Here is a 17,431-nt window from a genome sequence, read left to right as displayed (position 1 = left end):
TTTCCCTACTGACTGGAAAACCAGAAATGCAAATTGTTCAAAGCAACATCACAACACCTGAGCACCTACAACACATCCTACAGCCCAATATTAATTAATGTTTGGAATGGTGGGGGGGGTCCCAGTTGTGGGTGTCTCTGGGTCTGGATTGAAGGCACTGAGACAGTAGTTCATGTTCACACTCAGGTGTTTATTATTTCTTATCAGTAAAACAGTCTCACTGCTGTGAGTTCTGCAGCTTTTCATTAGAAGGCACAAAATGGCCAACAGTCTCTTGGTACAAGGGCTTTTCAGACTAAACTGTCCAATTAAGAGCTGACACCTGGATTATTTTCCCTTTTAACCCAATAACTGATCCCAAAGAGCTGCAATGCAGACTTCTCTGCCCAATTACAAAATGCCACCCAAACCCATGAAGAAGGAGGAAGAAGAAGCATGAAGAAGAAACCCAGGACAACACCCTGTGCCCTCCATCTTGCTGCCATCCACAACACACTAAAAATCCCAAAACCTCAATTTCTCACAACTGATCCACCTACACTGCTCTCTAGAATCTATTTCACACTTTTATGGATTCCAGTCTATGCTGGAGTTTAGGAAACTTTCTCCATGAATGAGGGTCAAAGTCAGTGCTGCCCTGGGGGTCAGGGCACCCCAGAGCAGACACAGAAATATTCTCAGTGCTCTGGGTTTCTATAGAATGGAAACAGCATAATTAACAAAACAAAACATGGTAACAGAGAGCAGTGCAAAGAGACTTTCAGTGGTCTTTGAATAGGACCACAGACACAGGCAGCTCTCAGAAATGCTCTTTCCTGCCTGCCATCATCAGAATGGCTCCATGACTTCCCCTTATAAGAAGGCAGGGGATCACTAAAGAGAAGCAAACCTAAAGTATTGAAGGAAATAATACACAGACAAAAAAAGGGGATCTTTTTTCAAATGAGTGCTACATTTCTTCTGTCTCTGGAAGCCTCCTTTCCTGATAAGTAAAGAATCAAGCTCCCAGACATACTCTGGGTACCTGTGAAGGTTAAGTAAAATACTCCCGGATACTGGCCCTTCGGATTGGTTGAACTAAAATCAGATTTAGCCAGACTAAGAATACACCATTATCACAGTTCAAGATGACTGGCACCCAATAATAGGAAGCACCTAAAACTGACCCATGTCATTTTTTTTAACAAAGTAGTCCACACTAAGTCCAGCTAGTTTCCCAAGGGAAAGCTTGGCAGCAGCCTCATGAAAGTGATAAATGGCTGTCACATTTCATGAGCTGATGACTTAAAGAGCCATTGGCAGACACATTCCAGCATGTCAGACAGTTAATTACTTCCAAGTCATCTTTCTTGACAACACTTCCTGACAAAACTGACCATTTTCTTTTATTATCTGACAATTAGTAATGCTCTTCTGCCACTTCCTGGTGCTTTCAAGTACTCCTTTTGTTTCTTACTTTCTTGACTGTCCAAAGCAGAATTAACTGTCTCAAATCTATTTATGGTTAGGTTTAAGCAAAGGGAAGGAAAAGACGGGGAGGGAAAGGAGAAAGACTTTGATTTACAAGAATACACAGCAGCAGTTGTTAATAATCATAAATTACTCTCCTGTAACAAATTATCTACAACACAGTGAGCAGTGACAGGTAATACTGTGGACTAGGATAAGCCTCTGTGAAAAATGCGTATTTTATGATTGGCTTTCTGCAAATATTCAAATCAATATTATATGTGTTATGTTAGAAAGTTATGCTGCATTAATTTTCTGAAGTAATGTATTGAATATAGTTTTGGGTTATAACATAATGTTAAAATAGAAACTGTGTTATGTAAGATATTTTTCTAAAGAAAGGACTCACACCAGACAGCAGCCACAGGACACCTGAATCTTTCAGAAAAAGAGAATTGATTGCTCCCTTATCAGAAGAAACGAACTTCTTCCTGCCTTGATCAGCTCTGAAGATGTGGTCAGGATTCAGAGGAAGAAGCTGACACTGCCCAGACAGAATCCTGTGTTTGAATGGATGAGGTGTATGAATATGCAACAGGCTGTTGCTTTTAAGGGTTAATCCTCTGTTAACGTGGGTCCTTTTTGGGTCTTATTTTGCCCAGAAAGAGATACCCAGACTGTCCCTAACTCTTTGTTTTTATTGTGTCATATTGTCCTAATCCAAATTATCCAAATTATTATTACTCTAATGATATTATTTTTATAACCATTTTATTACTATTAAACTTCTAAAATTTTAAAAACAAGTGATTGGCATTTTTCACAGCCTCTGACTGGGATAAGCCTCTCCCAGCAGCTGCTTTTCCCTGTGCTCAGGACATTTCTGCAAAAGCAGTAAATGTTGGGACTCTTCACTCCTGTGGCATTCACATTTTCTGAAAAATCCCTTCACCCAGGATTTTTCCCCTGGGAAGCTGAGAAGCCTTAGAGAAAAAGGAAAACAATTCTGATCTCATTTGCTTCTCCTGTGTTGTGCTCACATGTAGAATGTGTTTGGAGATTGTTTACCCACAGGTGATTGTTCCATTGGAGTCTGCTGTGAATTATTTTGACTCTTTGGCCAATGAGGGCCAAGCTATGTTGAGACTCTGGAAAGAGTCACAAGTTTTCATTATTATCTTCTTGGCATTGTGTAAGTATCCTTTCTGTATTCTTTAGTATAGTTAGTATAGTATTCTTTAATATAATATAGTATCATAAAATAATAAATTAGCCTTCTGAGAACATGGAGTCAGATTCATCATTCCTTCCTTCATCAGGGCACCCCACAAATACAATGTGGTCCCAGCCTATTTTGTATACACACCATTTTAACCTGGTACATTCAAAACACACATTAAGAAAATAAAACATTCTGTATTTTCCTTCTCTTTCACCTTCCTTCCATGAAGGCATTGCTCCTGTCCCTGCAGACCTGAGCAGTCTGTGCTCAGACAGAATCTTCCTAAATGTCAGAACACTCTTAAAAGCACTACAGAGCTGTTTTCTAGCCACCATGCTGGAGACTGAACAGAAACAAAAACACTGCAGAAAAGCATCCAGGCATTCAGAAAAGGCCCCGAGGGCTCATATTCCAGCCAGGCAGAGTTGCCAGGGGTTTTTAGCCACAGTGTTGCTGCTGGAAATCAGGGCAGTTTACTGGATTAGAATCAAGGGGATGGATTTCTCCTTCTATCGGGAAAAAGATAATTATAAAATCTCTCTGGATTGAAGGAGAAGGTGGGAAAACATCTCTCAAGATATGAGAGCCAATGCTGTTGGCTAAGCTGCTGGACAGTAAATGAAATCTTTGTTTACTCACAGATGTCCTTGCAATTATTCCTAGTTCAGAATAATGTTAAGTTTAATATTAAAGAAAAAGATCAGTTGCTCTCCATATCCACTGAGGGAAGAACATATTCATCAGTTCATTTCTGTTAAAAAGCTAGAAAAAACTCCACCACTATCTCCTGCTTGAAGGCTTGGCAGGAGGGTGTAAAAGAACATTTTTAGGGCATTTAGAACATTTTAGAAATTTTTAGGTATAGGTTTGGTAGGTCACTGATAATATCTCCCAGGAAACACCCAAGTATTCAGCTCTACTGCCTGCTATGGGCCAGCAGAGCTTCTAGTACTAATGCTGAAGGGAAAGATTTTAAAATTATTTTAAAATTTTCAATGCTAACATACTTACTAAAATATACTGAAGCTATTTCAAGACAGAGCTGTCCCATGCTTTCAAGTGGGAGATCACAGAAATAACAAGACTTCCTAAGTCATATCAACTAGACTTTTATATACTTTGAACTAATGCACTAATTTCAGTGCTTAATACCCATTTCATTTCACATTTTATTCAATAAACAAAGTGATTAGCAAAATCAACAAAACAACAGAAGACCCTTATACTTTCCCTCTAAATGAGCATAAATCAGTTGCAAAACTAATTCTTATCACTAAAGTTTGGTATGAGTTCAGCTCACTGCATAATTAGATTATGCCGAACAATATAATTAAAATTTCCCCCCTGTTTATTAAACAGTATCTGTACTGTAGTCAGAATCAGGTCCAACCCTGACCTATTTGGAGCACTTGATCATGATGAGTGGGATATTAAAATGTAAACAAGCCTTCTGATGAAAAACATTTTCCAATTGCTATGTCAGTCTATCCCTATAAAAAGTGACTGCCCTTGACAAACTTCCTAATATAAAAATCTTGGTCAAAAAATTTTAAATCTTCAAATTTTATTAGTAGTGAAAAGCTACATAAACCTACTGCTTGATTATTCAGATATCCAAACTGTAGGGGTTACATGTACACTGAGCTAGAATCACAAAAAAGAACAATACTTAAGAGAAATATACTCCTATTACTTGTATATTTTAAAGGTTATTTAAACAGAAAGCAGAGATTAACTGGGAATCAAAATCCTACCTCACAGCAAGGAGTGATTAACCTGCATTGGTGATTAACCAACACCAAACCTGCAACATTCATCAGCATTGGTTGGGAAATCTTAAAATTGGAGAAATCTTAAATTGGCAAACCAAAACACTACACCAACTTTACTGTGTTCAGTGGGAAGAGAACACAAATGATGGGCTTTTCTCCCCTACAAACCCAAGGCACAAATGTGTTGTATTTACTAGAAATGTTCTCTTTTATACAGTCCTGGGAGATTTCCAGTCTTCCATTATCTTTTATATTAACAATATTCTCTGTCACTCAAAATATATTAAATTTTCAAGAACTCAGAAGCAACCAGACTTCCCTCATCTTCTCATAAAAATTAGAAGAATAGAAGAAACCCTTTATTTTAATAGAGCCTTCTCAAGCAATCCCAAACTTATCCATGAGGGAGCACACACATTTCCTATTGCCAGAATGCATCCCAAACATAATAAAGAAACTTTATTTTTGCAATAAAGACTCTTGTATGCAGAATCTAGACAAGTAGATAACATCTTATTTTTTTCAGTCTCCCCAAGTTTGCTTAGAAAGATTCTCTAATATGGCAGATTTTACCAGATTCAGCCAAGCTTGTTTTTCCTTCTGAAGAATTGCTGAGAGCTGCTTCTAGGATTGGAAGGCACTGCTGCTTTGTGGAGACTTGGGGGAACAGATAATCCTCTGGCAAAAGGAATTGGCTTTGATGGCCATTTTCCCCAGTTCTATGATTTATTTATTTGTCTTGAGGCATTCCCCAGTCCTTGACTCAAGAAATCTCAAAAAACCAATGCATGTCCATCATGCCACTAAAAAATATTATCATTCTGGGAACAAATATGTTTGAGAAACTGATACCAGGAAAGAAATGTTTTCAATACAGAGTTGTGGTGACTGAGTGCTTCCAGGCCAGAGCAGCCCCTTTGGCTTCCAACAAGGAGACACCACATTGCTCACAGGCATCCAAATTCCCAATCTTCATATAAATGCTTGCAAACCAAATAAAAACATTAATCAGTTTTGAAAGAAAAAATCAGTGAAAAATGTTACAATAAATTTCTTAGCTAACCCTGCTGCTCAGGCTGCAAAAGGAATCACCTACTGTAGCACCTATTTTTTATTAGCCAGAAAGCAGAGAAGAAAATATTGCTAAGTAAGATATTTAGCAAAAAAAAGTGAAACACAGAGCCAGTCTTTGTGTATTGGTTATGCAAAGAGGGGATGCCTTAAATGAAAAAAGAAATCACAAATCCCAAAAGAAAGCAGGAAGTAGCAGTGTTTTGTTTCTTATCAGGCCCTCTCTCCTGTTCCACCTGTCCCATATAATTTCAGAGATTTACAACACAATCCTGGTTCAAAATAAAACCACAAATGTTTTTATTTGACCATAAAGCTATAGTAGAGTAAATGTTGGAGCATTTATGAGCATCTCCAAAGCCAAAGGTGAACAGTTTCACACCTCCTGAGAGGGAAAAGCAGAACAGAACAGCGTGGACTCCACAATGGGCCAGCTGAGAGCTGATGAGAGCCTTTGCCACCTCAGCAAGCACCAGGAATTTCAGATCTAAGCATTTGCCAGATGCATATTAAAGGGTTTGCAAGGAATGGCTACCAAATAAATAGCCACAGGGCACTGAGCTCTTCTTCTTGTCTCAGCTTTGCATACACCTGCCAGAACAGCTTCCCAGAGAAGGCAAGCATTTAAACTCACCTCTAATTTCATCTGGCCCTCCAGGGACAGGAGAAAACTGGTTCTAATCAAGTAATAATGATATATTTGAATTTAGTAACATCAATCACCATTATAAACACACGGCACATACAAATTGAAACCATGATTAGCCTCAGTTCTCCCAACCACTTCAGAATTACATCATGAATAAAGTCAAAAAGGATTTTTCATGTTCTTGACTTTATGATCTTGTCTTTTTAGCTACCATGTACCACAGTATTCCCACATACAAAACATAATGGAGGAAAACAAGGGTGATGGATTTCAGGCCAAATGATGCTCAATTTCTCCATCACTATTGGGGAAAGGAAAGAACAGGACCCACTCAGTAATCATGGAACTAATTTCTCCTCAGTTATGCCCTAAACTTTACCTCTTTACAAAATGCACCAGGATCCTGAATTCAAATCCTAAGTAGAACAGTACAGAACTGCAAAACAGCTTTTGTCAGCTCCAACTACTGACCTAACCTGAGAATTACTATCCTACATCTGTAGCTATTGCTACCTCAGTGACCATATTCAGCTCTCCATGAAACTGGGAAAGACCCATCTTTCAAATATTCATAAAGAAGTCAAATTCCACTAAGGCTGATATCTCTGCCAAGGGATATCTCTGCCCAAATCTCTTAGAATGTTTTCTCTAAAATAATAACAGATGGGAAGATTTGTGCTTTTCTGTTCCTGCACAATATGTCTGTTGTCACCCTCTTACACAGATCAAAGTACTCTCTTTTAAAACAGGTAAATCAAAGTACCTGGAAGAAAGATGGTTTGCATTTGGATACTCAAATTAGAAGCTGAATCCAAAATAAAACCCTGGCTGTCTTATTTCCAATTAAATTCCAGTTTAGAGAAGGGATTTGGAGGTCTTTTTGTGGTGTTTGGTAACATGTGTGTTCAATTGAATCTTGGATCCTTTCAAAATTTGTATAAAGAGGGAATGCATGGACCTACAAGTGGCTCCCCTCTTCCACATCTGTCCAAGACAGAGAGTTACGGTGAGTGGGAGCAGCAGCAGAATGGACTGAAGTGTAACACAATGGGGGTGTTAGCAGGGTGGCCCTTTGGGGCAGAGAAGCAGAGTCTGGCCTGTCCTATTTTCTGTTCCAACTTTGACAAAAACATGTTTCTCATCTCAGGAAGCCAGTGAAGAATTTGCCTCTGGGAATCACAGAAGCTCCAGCTGGAAGAGGGCTCAGACAGGATTAGAGGCAGAACAAAAAGGTCAGGCTTTCATCTGTGTGCAGTGGCACTTTCTAGTCTGAAGTATAAAAAGCAATTTTGCTATGGAAGGTTTCTGGAATGTCCATGACAAAAATTGACTGAAGCCTATGGTCTGCTCTGGAGGTACCCTCTGTGCTTTAAACAAATTGTACTTGCAAATCTCTGGCAACATCTCAGCTCACCAATCCCACACAGCGGCCTCACTAGCTGACACAACAGACTCAGTTGTTTTCTCTTGGGCACAGCACACAGGCAGTCAGTCACCCACAAGACAACTGCTTGTTTGGAGAGCTCTAATTCTGACCTCCTCATAAAGATTCCCTCTTCCTTCTCTATGAAAATTCAGGTTTACAAGACACCTGGATTCATATTTCACTCCTGCAGCGCTTTGATGATTTCATCTCTCAACATCTTCACACTTTTGTGGGTTTGTTTTGGACAAAAACTATCAGCCAGCCCCAGTGAGAATCAGAGGCAACAACAAAGCACCAAGCAACAAGTGTATCAGAGCTGAGGAGGGCGAGAAACTGCAGCAACAAGCAATTGTGCTTTCTATTTCTTTAAAAGCAAATGTCAGGTCAGCAAGGCTTTTCTAATGGTTCCTAATCAAGCAGAAATCCTGCAGCCACTTTGGATCAGCAAAAGAAGCCAAGATGGGATAGTGTGTGTCAGTTGGGTTTGTGCTTATGTCCTTTGTAAGAAGTGCAAGATTTCTTTTGTTTCCTCGGACATCAAGAAGCTTTCACAGCATTTATGCAAGGAGCAGATACATGAGGCATTTAATCCTTTATTTCATCTTATTTCTGCCCATTATCATAATCAGAAATTTTGCAGGAAGATGCAAGAACCCACATGTTGGGGAATTACAGAGCAGCTGGCCTGAGGAGGAAAAACTGATCCAGAAGGATCTAGAAATAAGCCTGCAGACCTTCTGGAAAAGGCTGCACCTTTGCTGAGATGGTTTTATTTGGACATCAAGCTGCTATACTAAAATTCTGAACTGTTAAAAGATATAAAAGAGGAGGGGAAGTTGCCACCTCAGCCAGCTGAGAAGATGGTTTTATTTGGACATCAAGCTGCTATACTAAAATTCTGAACTGTTAAAAGATATAAAAGAGGAGGGGAAGTTGCCACCTCAGCCAGCTGAGAACTGGACTATACTCTGAACATCTAAAAATTTAAGATTTACTCTAAAATCTACTGTTTATGTAACTATGGATATTTTAATTAACCATGGATTTTCCTCTAAAAATCCTATTCATAAACTGGCCTCCCTAACACTGGAGTTAGATCCCATTGCCTGTAAAAACAACCACCCTGTGTCAATTTTACACAGACTCTCACCATTGCTTAATGTCCTTTCACTTGCCCACTATGAATAAACAGAGGAGTGAGTTTTTACTTACACATTCTGCAGATTTCATTTCATCTCACCCTCAGATATCCCATTTCTAAAGAAACAGCAGTGGATTTTACAACATTAATAGTGCAGAGAACCCAGTATCCAGAGAAAGAGGATTAGATGCTTAACTAACTGATTTGCTAAAATACTGCCTAAATTAAGAAATAATGCAATCATAGAGTTACCCCCTACAACTTCTGGGGTTTAGTAGGACTTGTAGCAGCCAGGGCTACCTTCTAGCGAGTTAAATAAAAATATCCATCGTTACATAAACAGTAGATTTTAGATCTTAAACTTTTAGATGTTCAGAGTATTAGTCCAGTCTCAGCTGACTGAGATGGCAACTTCCCCTCCTCTTTTATATCTTTTAACAGTTCAGAATTTTAGTATAGCACCTTCCTTGAACTTCTATAAACTCACCCATTTTGAACAGTCTTTTCACATTCTGGATCTCTAATGCTCTCATGTTATTTAAATGCCAGAACTAGTCACCAAGAGGGCTCCAATCCAACAGGCAATAATTGCTGGAAATTCTTCTCATTTCCTAGCCCTCTCCTACACCCCTTCAAGACAGAACTGAGGGAAGCCTCTCCTGCTCTTCCCAACCCTTCCTGGCTGAAGCCTGTTCCAATTTCACCCTGTAAATACCTGATAGGAACAGATGAACTGGGAGGGGCCACCAAGCTCTTCATAGTTTCAGGGGGGTGGAGGTAAACAGAAAAATAGTATATAAGATGCTTAGAGACTGACTTCCAAAGTGCATAGACTCTGACAGGAGGTGTTTGAAAAAAAAGCCACTTCCTCAGGCTCCACCTTCAGAGCCTCACTTCATTGGAAGCAAGGAAGGTACCAGGCTGCTGCAGGAAATTTTATACCTACCCCAGCTGCATTCAGCCTACTGCAGTCAGCTGGAAGGTTTCTGTTGCTGTAAGCAAAAATGCCAGCAAGACCCAGGGTTCAGCTGGCATGGCTCTGCATTGTCACTGTGTCTGTGGTGATTTACCCAGCTCTGCTGCACAAACCTCCCAAGAGGAGAATGAGCAATGGGAATGTGCAGCTGAAGATGCCAGGCTGCTGTGAGGAGATCAAGGAGCTCAAGCTGCAGGTAGCCAACCTGAGCAGAATGCTGCAGGAGCTGAGCAAGAAGCAGGAAGGGGACTGGGTGAACGTGGTGATGCAGGTGATGGAGCTGGAGGGGAGCACCAAGCAGATGGAGTCGCGCCTCATCGACGCCGAGAGCAAATACTCCCAAATGAACAACCAGATAGACATCATGCAGCTGCAGGCAGCTCAGATGGTCACACAAACATCAGCTGGTAAGGAGGGAGTCACCAAGCTCCCAGATACACCTCTCCATGCACAACTGGTGATGGGTTCCTAGGGCTAGCATGTCCTGCTAACGTGGTTAGCAAGCATGCACACTGAAAACTGCTGCTTAGGCAGTGACCCTGAGGAAAGTAGCTTGAATTTCTCCATCTGTATTTTTATATCTATGTCTGTTTTTAAGGAGTGCAGAAACTGAACAGGTTTCTACACTCTAATATTTCATTTTCTGAGCACTACACTAGCAATCCTAAAAGAAGGGGAGCTGGCTTGGTAAGAGAATGGCTCTGGCAGTAATAACCTCTGAGCTCACAGTGCTGACAAGAGACTAGAAATTGTTAAAACAATTAGAAATGCTCTCCAGGAATTATGAAAGAATTGTAATTGTATCTTTATGACTATCTCTGAACCAGAGTAAAAAAAAAGAGCGATACATTATTTTTTAATGATAACTCTTAAAAATTCAAGGCTGTACATTGAATACAAATTGTGATATAGAATACAAACTGTGATTTATACCTAGCCAGACCACAGTTAAATTCTTCAAAATTCTCTTCCCTGAGGGAAAATGTCACTGCACACAGTGATTGCACAGGCCTGTACTCAATGTGGAATGCAGGTGCATTTTTAGGTCAGCTACCTGTAAAGGCACTTCTACAAAAAAGCATCCTCTTTGCTGACTTTTCAAATGAAATTCACTGCAAAGAGCTTAAATTGTCTCAGTCTCAACTGGGTTTGCCAAAAGACTTTGTTTTTTTTTTAACATTAAGGAAGAACTTCTAAATCTATTTACTTAATTCTTCCTCTCAAATAGTTCCACCTGGTTAGTTCTGACACATCACTATTTACAATAGGCCTTAAAAAAAAGTTACATTATAACAAGCCTCTGTGAAGCTGAAGAAAAAACAGTTAAACACAGCAGAAACTGGCCCAGAAGGTATTTAAGACAGATGTTTCTCACCTCACCAGGTAAGAGACATTTTTGAAACCTGTCAGACATTATAAAGCCTTGCTTCAGCTCACTTATCCTCCTCAAAACAGCTATGCATTTTACCATCTTCAAGCCAGCTCCTGCACCAGGAGGAAAAGAGGCTTTCACAGACTGAGTGACTGCAGTTAAAAAAATTAAAAAGCACTTTCTCTGTCACAGATGCCAGTGCAGAAAGGGCTGAACAAATATCCCTCACCCACAAACTTGGCCAACCTGTTCACACACTCAAAACAGGCACCTCACAGCAGGCTTGGCCATTTCATTGGATCAGTCTTTATTACTTACTAGGGGGTCAGCAAATATACTTTCCAGCACAGACACACAGTGGCAATGTGATGAGAAAGCAGAGGTGTTTTTTTGCATAGCAGAGGTTAAAAAAATTAAAATAAATCAATTAATAAAAATCACAAAATCCCAGTGTTACAACACCTTTTGCCAACACATACACTCCTCACAATGCCATTTCAGGAAAATATTAGACCTGTGGAAAGCCTTCTTCATTACTTCTTGTACTACAAACTAAACTTTACAGAAAGCACCTTCACAGAAGAGGAGTTCTTGCTGCTCAGATTCTCACTTTCTGGTTCTGATTCAAGTAGATGCTGTTTATGACTGCTCATCACTTTACCAGAGGAACTACAGAATTTCTGGTGTTTACAAGTTACCTCCTGATGAATTTTTGGGAATTCCAGATCTGGAGGTAAGGCTATTCAGTACACAACGTATATTACATGTCTTTTAAAATATAATCAAGAAATACCTCTTTACAGAGATGAAAACAACACACACTAAGTTTTGGTACTCTGCACTTCCATCAGCATCTTTATGTAAGCAAACTTAAAAGGATGGAAAGAGTCTATGTATATTTAAGAGAGAAAATAGAAAAAAGGTTTATCTAATAATTTTTTGCCATAGAAGTTTCTTCAGGTTGTGAAATCTAAAATAATGTCCTGTGTTAAGAGAACTGAACCTTCCTAAGGCTACTGACAAGTAACCGCTGCCTTTTTTCCTATTGCAGGTGTTCTGTGACATGGAGACAGATGGAGGTGGCTGGACTGTCATCCAAAGACGTAAAGTTGGTTTGACATCGTTCAATAGGGACTGGAAACAATACAAGGAAGGATTTGGCAATATTAAGGGAGATTTTTGGCTGGGAAATGAAAATATCTACAGACTTTCAAGACGCCCCACTGTTCTGCGAGTAGAGTTGGAGGTAATTAATAAACTCTTAATTTCAGCAGCAAAAGGCTTTTTTATTCCCCAGTACCAGATACCATCTCCTATCTTTTTAGGAGGCCCAAAGAATTTGCATGCTTTAATTACAGGCAAGAATTTGCATTGTGTTACCCTCAATTTCTCCAGTCTGTTAAAGGCCTGGATTTGACTTAGACTAGTTTATAGTTGGTACAACAGCTTTGAGGGATGGGATATGTATAAACTGAAAGGCTTAATTGTTGAGTTTGCGAGGTCCCCAGGATGAGGGGAGAGATGAGGAATCTGACTCCATGTTCTCAGAAGGATTATATTATATTATATTATATTATATTATATTATACTAAAACTATACTAAAAAAATAGAGAAAGATACAGACAGAAGACTTAACAAGAATTATCATGAAAAACTCAGGACTGACTCCTCAAAGTCTGACACAGCTGATGGTGATTGGTCATTAAGTAAGAACAATTCACATGAAACCAATCAAACAATCACCTGCTGGTGAACAATCTCCAAACCACATTCCAAAGCAGCAAAACAGGGAGAAGCAAATGAGATAATATTGTTTTTTCTCTGAGGCTTCTCATCTTCCCAGGAGAAGAAATCCTGGCAAAGAGATTTTTCAGAAAATATGACACTGACATTTAATATCTAAAAGTCACTGTTTCAGAGAGGAAAAAAATTATTTGAGGCAGCATGCTGACACAAGGATAATGAATGCAAGAGCTGCACATCAGGTTTCCTACAGATTGTACAATACTAGTTCAGATAAAACTTGGAAGTTTCATGCTTTGCTCTGGAAAGTTCCTTTGCCTTAACAGAGCAGTTTCTGCAGTCTGAGACATGTATATAATCATGGATGTTGGGTCTTTTTCCTAACTGTTCTAACAGCACTGACTTCTCCTCTGCTGTGGGCAGGACTGGGAAGGTAACACACGCTACAATACCAGCAGTTCACCCTGAGCAATGAATTAAACAGCTACAGGCTGTTTGTGGGGAACTACACCAGAACTACACAATCTGTTTCCTACAGATTGTACAATACTAGTTCAGATAAAACTTGGAAGTTTCATGCTTTGCTCTGGAAAGTTCCTTTGCCTTAACAGAGCAGTTTCTGCAGTCTGAGACATGTATATAATCATGGATGTTGGGTCTTTTCTGTAACTGTTCTAACAGCACTGATTTCTTCTCCCCTGTTATGGGCAGGACTGGGAAGGTAACACACGCTATGCCCAGTATGGGCAGTTCACCCTGAGCAATGAAATCAACAGCTACAGGCTCTTTGTGGGGAACTACAGTGGCAACACCGGGCGGGATTCCCTGCGCTACCACAACAACACAGCCTTCAGCACAAAGGACAAGGACAACGACAAGTGTGTGGATGACTGTGCCCAGTTCCGGAAAGGTAAAGCACACAAAATGTCACTGGGAGGTTGGATGTGACACACACATACGTGATTAGGTGTTGCTCTGGATGGAAACCCTCCATCAGAACCCACCCCTGTCCTTCACCATCACCTTAAAGCTTCTCCACCAGAGGGAAACCTAAGGAGCAGCTCCTCTTAAGAGAGGAGGGTCCATCCCACCACCACCAGAGCTCCTGCATGCCTGGACTTAACTCCACGTGCCCAGCTGCAGCACCCAGCCAGCCAAAAGTGTCTCTGGGGTGAAAACACCACAGTGCCACTGTTTGGTTCAGCACCGAGGGCCAGACAAGCTCAGGCACATCCCATCTGGCTATATTGGTAATATTCCAATAATTAGGGTCTAAGAAGAAAAAAGGTTTTTATTTTGTGTGTTCTCCAGTGTCATGGTTTGAAAAGGAAGTGAGTTTTTCAGGAGGCTGTAGTCAAACCAATAGGTGCTCAGATTTGAGTATTAGCACCTGGTGTAGTCACCATGACATTCAGCTTATATACTTTTAACAAAGCATGATCTTGAGTCATTAATTACATCACAATTGGAGATTGTTTTCCAACTGGTCATTGTTTGATTGGTTTCATGTGAATTGTTTTAACTTAATGACCAATCACAGTCCAGCTGTGTCAAGGCTCTGGAGAGTGTCAAATTTTTAATTAGTATCTTGTTAAGCCTTCTGTAAGTATTCTTTAGTATAGTTTAGTATAGCTTTAGTATAGCATTCTTTAATATAATATAATACATAAATAATAAATTAACCTTCTAAGAACAGGGAGTCAGGTTCATCATTTCCTAAACACCACACCAGACGGTGTATTACAGAGATCAGTACTTTTAAAATAACTGTGTGCTCTCCCCTACACACAGTTACCCAAGGCATTATAGTATCTGCCAGACTATCTCGCATGCTGATAAAATACAGTGAGACAGGAAATTATTCCTCAACATCTATCAGGTTCTTATTTTTACTTATATTTTTGTAAGTTTTCAAATCCTAGTATTAGGCACCTCTAATTCTTCTCCTGTATTCACCTCCATATTCACTTGACTTGTGATCTTTATTACAACCCTATTATTGTGATATTTATTACAACCCTATTACAAGCCTCTAATTTCAGAGGTTGTTCTCTTAATTTAATTTAGTATCTTTGAGTTCTGTCAAAGATAATTATCTTCATTACATCTTGCTCTTTAATTTCCCCATTGTGTCACACACAACATACAAATAAAACTGTTGATCTCAGTCTCAATAAATACTCAGAGAGTTCAGGAACTTTTTGAACACCTTAAGATGCTCTAGTGAATTACCCAGATTCATTTCCTATGCTAATTCACTGAGTCAGAAACACATCAAGGAAATATTCTAAGAGGAATGAGCAAATAAATTAAAAGCTACTGGACTAATTTGACTTAGAGCTGTAATGCCTTTAAGTTCCCAAATATCTATGTTAAGTTTTAAATTTACCTGCAACCTCAACTATCAGAGCCCTCTGCTCACTGTCCTCTGGAACAAGAAGTAACCATTAATATAAACTAATGATATAAATATGATTAATATAAATTAATGTCAGGAATCTGTCATGTTTCCTGACAAGGTGGATATTGGTACAACTGCTGCACAGATTCCAACCTGAATGGGGTCTACTACCGCCGAGGAGAGCACACCAAGAACATGGATGGCATCACCTGGTACGGATGGCACGGCTCCACCTACTCCCTCAAGAGAGTGGAGATGAAGATCAGGCCAGAGGATTTCAAACCATAGAAGAAATCAATGTTTGATTGTACAGCTACATGACTTCACCACGCAAAAGGTGGGCAATAAACAGGCAAATAATGTTTCATTTCATCCAATACATGCAACAGCTATGTACTGGTGAGGTACACAAACACTGCTGACACCAGTCACAGCCACCAGTATTATCAGGACTCAGGCTTGTTTCCTCCTCTTCAGGCTCTTTCCAAAGGGAAAAATATTGTGTTAGAGTAGCTTAGAACTGAATGCACTTATAGCACCTTCAGAAAACCTATGGGTGTGTTTTCACTAGCAGTGTGATTACTGGGTTGCCTTAGTACTATTAACCAGATAGGCAGAGACTGAAAAGCAAAAGCCTCTTGGCTTCCTTTCCTTCAGCGTCTGGAGCAAGCACTGCTAAGCAACTTCTTTGAAGAAGCACTCAAACCACAAATGTTATAGACTTACTTCAAGCCAGAGGAATCAATCAGAAGTGCCCCTGATGCACTTTTCTTTAGTGTATAGTAAGTGGCTTACTTACCCACAAAAGAAAGAGCAAAGCTCAAAAATGTTGGGTTAATTTGCATTGTCCAGATTCTCCCCTGACCTTTTACTGCCACCTCCTGCTGCTGCCTCAAATAATCCCCACTGAAGGCTGCCCTAACAAACAGTAACACTGGAGGAGGATTTGTCCCATGGGCCCTCCAATGTTTACTTCTATCCACACAGATCACCTAAATGCTGATAAACTAGAAAAACAACTTTCTGGACTGTTCCCAAACTGTGTTCAGGTTAGAATACAAACATGCTGTATGTCAGAAAGGCTGAGAGTGAGCAGCAGGTTAGCAAGCCAAAGAACTCAACCCCAACACTTAAAACCACTGTATTCATTAGCAGAACACGAGTACACACCAGAGAATCCCTAAGTGCCAAAAGTTATTTCACTGTAAGGGAATGTTTGCTAACACAGCAGAATGAGGAGTATCAAAATCTGTTCCAAATTCCCAGGTGGAAGTTACCTAGAGAGAGTCTGTCAAAAATAGTAAACTTCTCCCTCACATAACACAGTGTTAAAGATAACAGTTAAAAAAGAATGAGACTCCTCCTACAGCCCTACCATTGCTTGAATATGTTGGAAAATGATCGTTATAATCAATATATCCATTTTTATTCACCTTGAAGAGAGTTGAGATCTAGATTAGGTTGTTCAGTCCTGTGTGAAATGGAAGATAAAGGTGTCTTGGGAATTTACATATGTTCGAATATTCATAATGCAATTTTCAACTGTGTGGAACTATAATTGGAACTATTTTAACTGTGGTCTATAATGGATTTTTAAAGGTTTCTAAAACTTTTTCATTTCTAATAAATTGTTTCATTTTTAAGTGTGCTTTACATCTATTCTTTGCTCCTTTAACTTGCTTTTTGATACGCAAGAAAACAACTGCATAAGCAACTGAGACCAAGAAAAAAATACACTGAATTCTGTATTTTTCTCAATAACATGAGGCAGAATGAAGGGTGAAAAAATAATACAGGAGAAAAAAATTGGAAAACACAATTCCAAGGAAGTAGGAGGGTTGAAAAATTCACTGCATAAAGACAAAGTTAAGTTTTTGCTCAACCAAAATCAATTTGTTCATCTCAAATAGCTGAGCTAACATTTCTGTGATATGGAATAGAGATTCCCATTTTAAGACATGTAGTTTAGCATCAATCCTGTGCGGGTTATTTCAGGCTAACATCTGCGTCACTCACCAAGCTCAGAAACAACACAATTTATAATATCTTCTATTTGACATAAGAGCAATGAGACCTATCTAAGCTAAATCAGCAGAATGTGATGAGAAATTTTAATTAAGAACTTCACCTTTTCTGACTTATTTATATGCAGGTATAGAAATCTGTCTCATTTAAGCTGCAGCCATTTCATGACATTCCATAGTGAAC

General features: G+C 39.4%; 2 protein-coding genes across 4 annotated transcripts in view; one reads left to right on the top strand and one right to left on the bottom strand.

Annotated features, from left to right (window-relative positions):
- MTOR (mechanistic target of rapamycin kinase) overlaps positions 1-17,431 on the bottom strand; it is a 69,849-nt gene that overhangs the window by 31,817 nt on the left and 20,601 nt on the right. The gene's annotated exons all lie outside the window — the stretch shown is intronic.
- Positions 9,695-16,530, top strand: ANGPTL7 (angiopoietin like 7). Of its 2 annotated transcripts, none has more exons than XM_031062330.1 (5): positions 9,695-10,113; positions 11,711-11,811; positions 12,130-12,324; positions 13,534-13,732; positions 15,342-16,530. In XM_031062330.1, exons 1-5 carry the CDS (start codon positions 9,735-9,737, stop codon positions 15,509-15,511), a joined length of 1,044 nt encoding a protein of 347 aa, XP_030918190.1. In that variant the 5' UTR covers positions 9,695-9,734; the 3' UTR covers positions 15,512-16,530. The 2 variants fall into 2 exon arrangements, with proteins under 2 accessions (XP_030918190.1, XP_014165150.1); XM_014309675.2 differs by having other exon boundaries at positions 11,708-11,811.

This window comes from Geospiza fortis, unplaced genomic scaffold, assembly GCF_000277835.1.
Source record: "Geospiza fortis unplaced genomic scaffold, GeoFor_1.0 scaffold132, whole genome shotgun sequence".
In the NCBI taxonomy this organism is placed as follows: domain Eukaryota; kingdom Metazoa; phylum Chordata; class Aves; order Passeriformes; family Thraupidae; genus Geospiza; species Geospiza fortis.
Note: the sequence above shows the minus strand (reverse complement) of the source record. Positions and strands in the feature narration are given on the sequence as shown.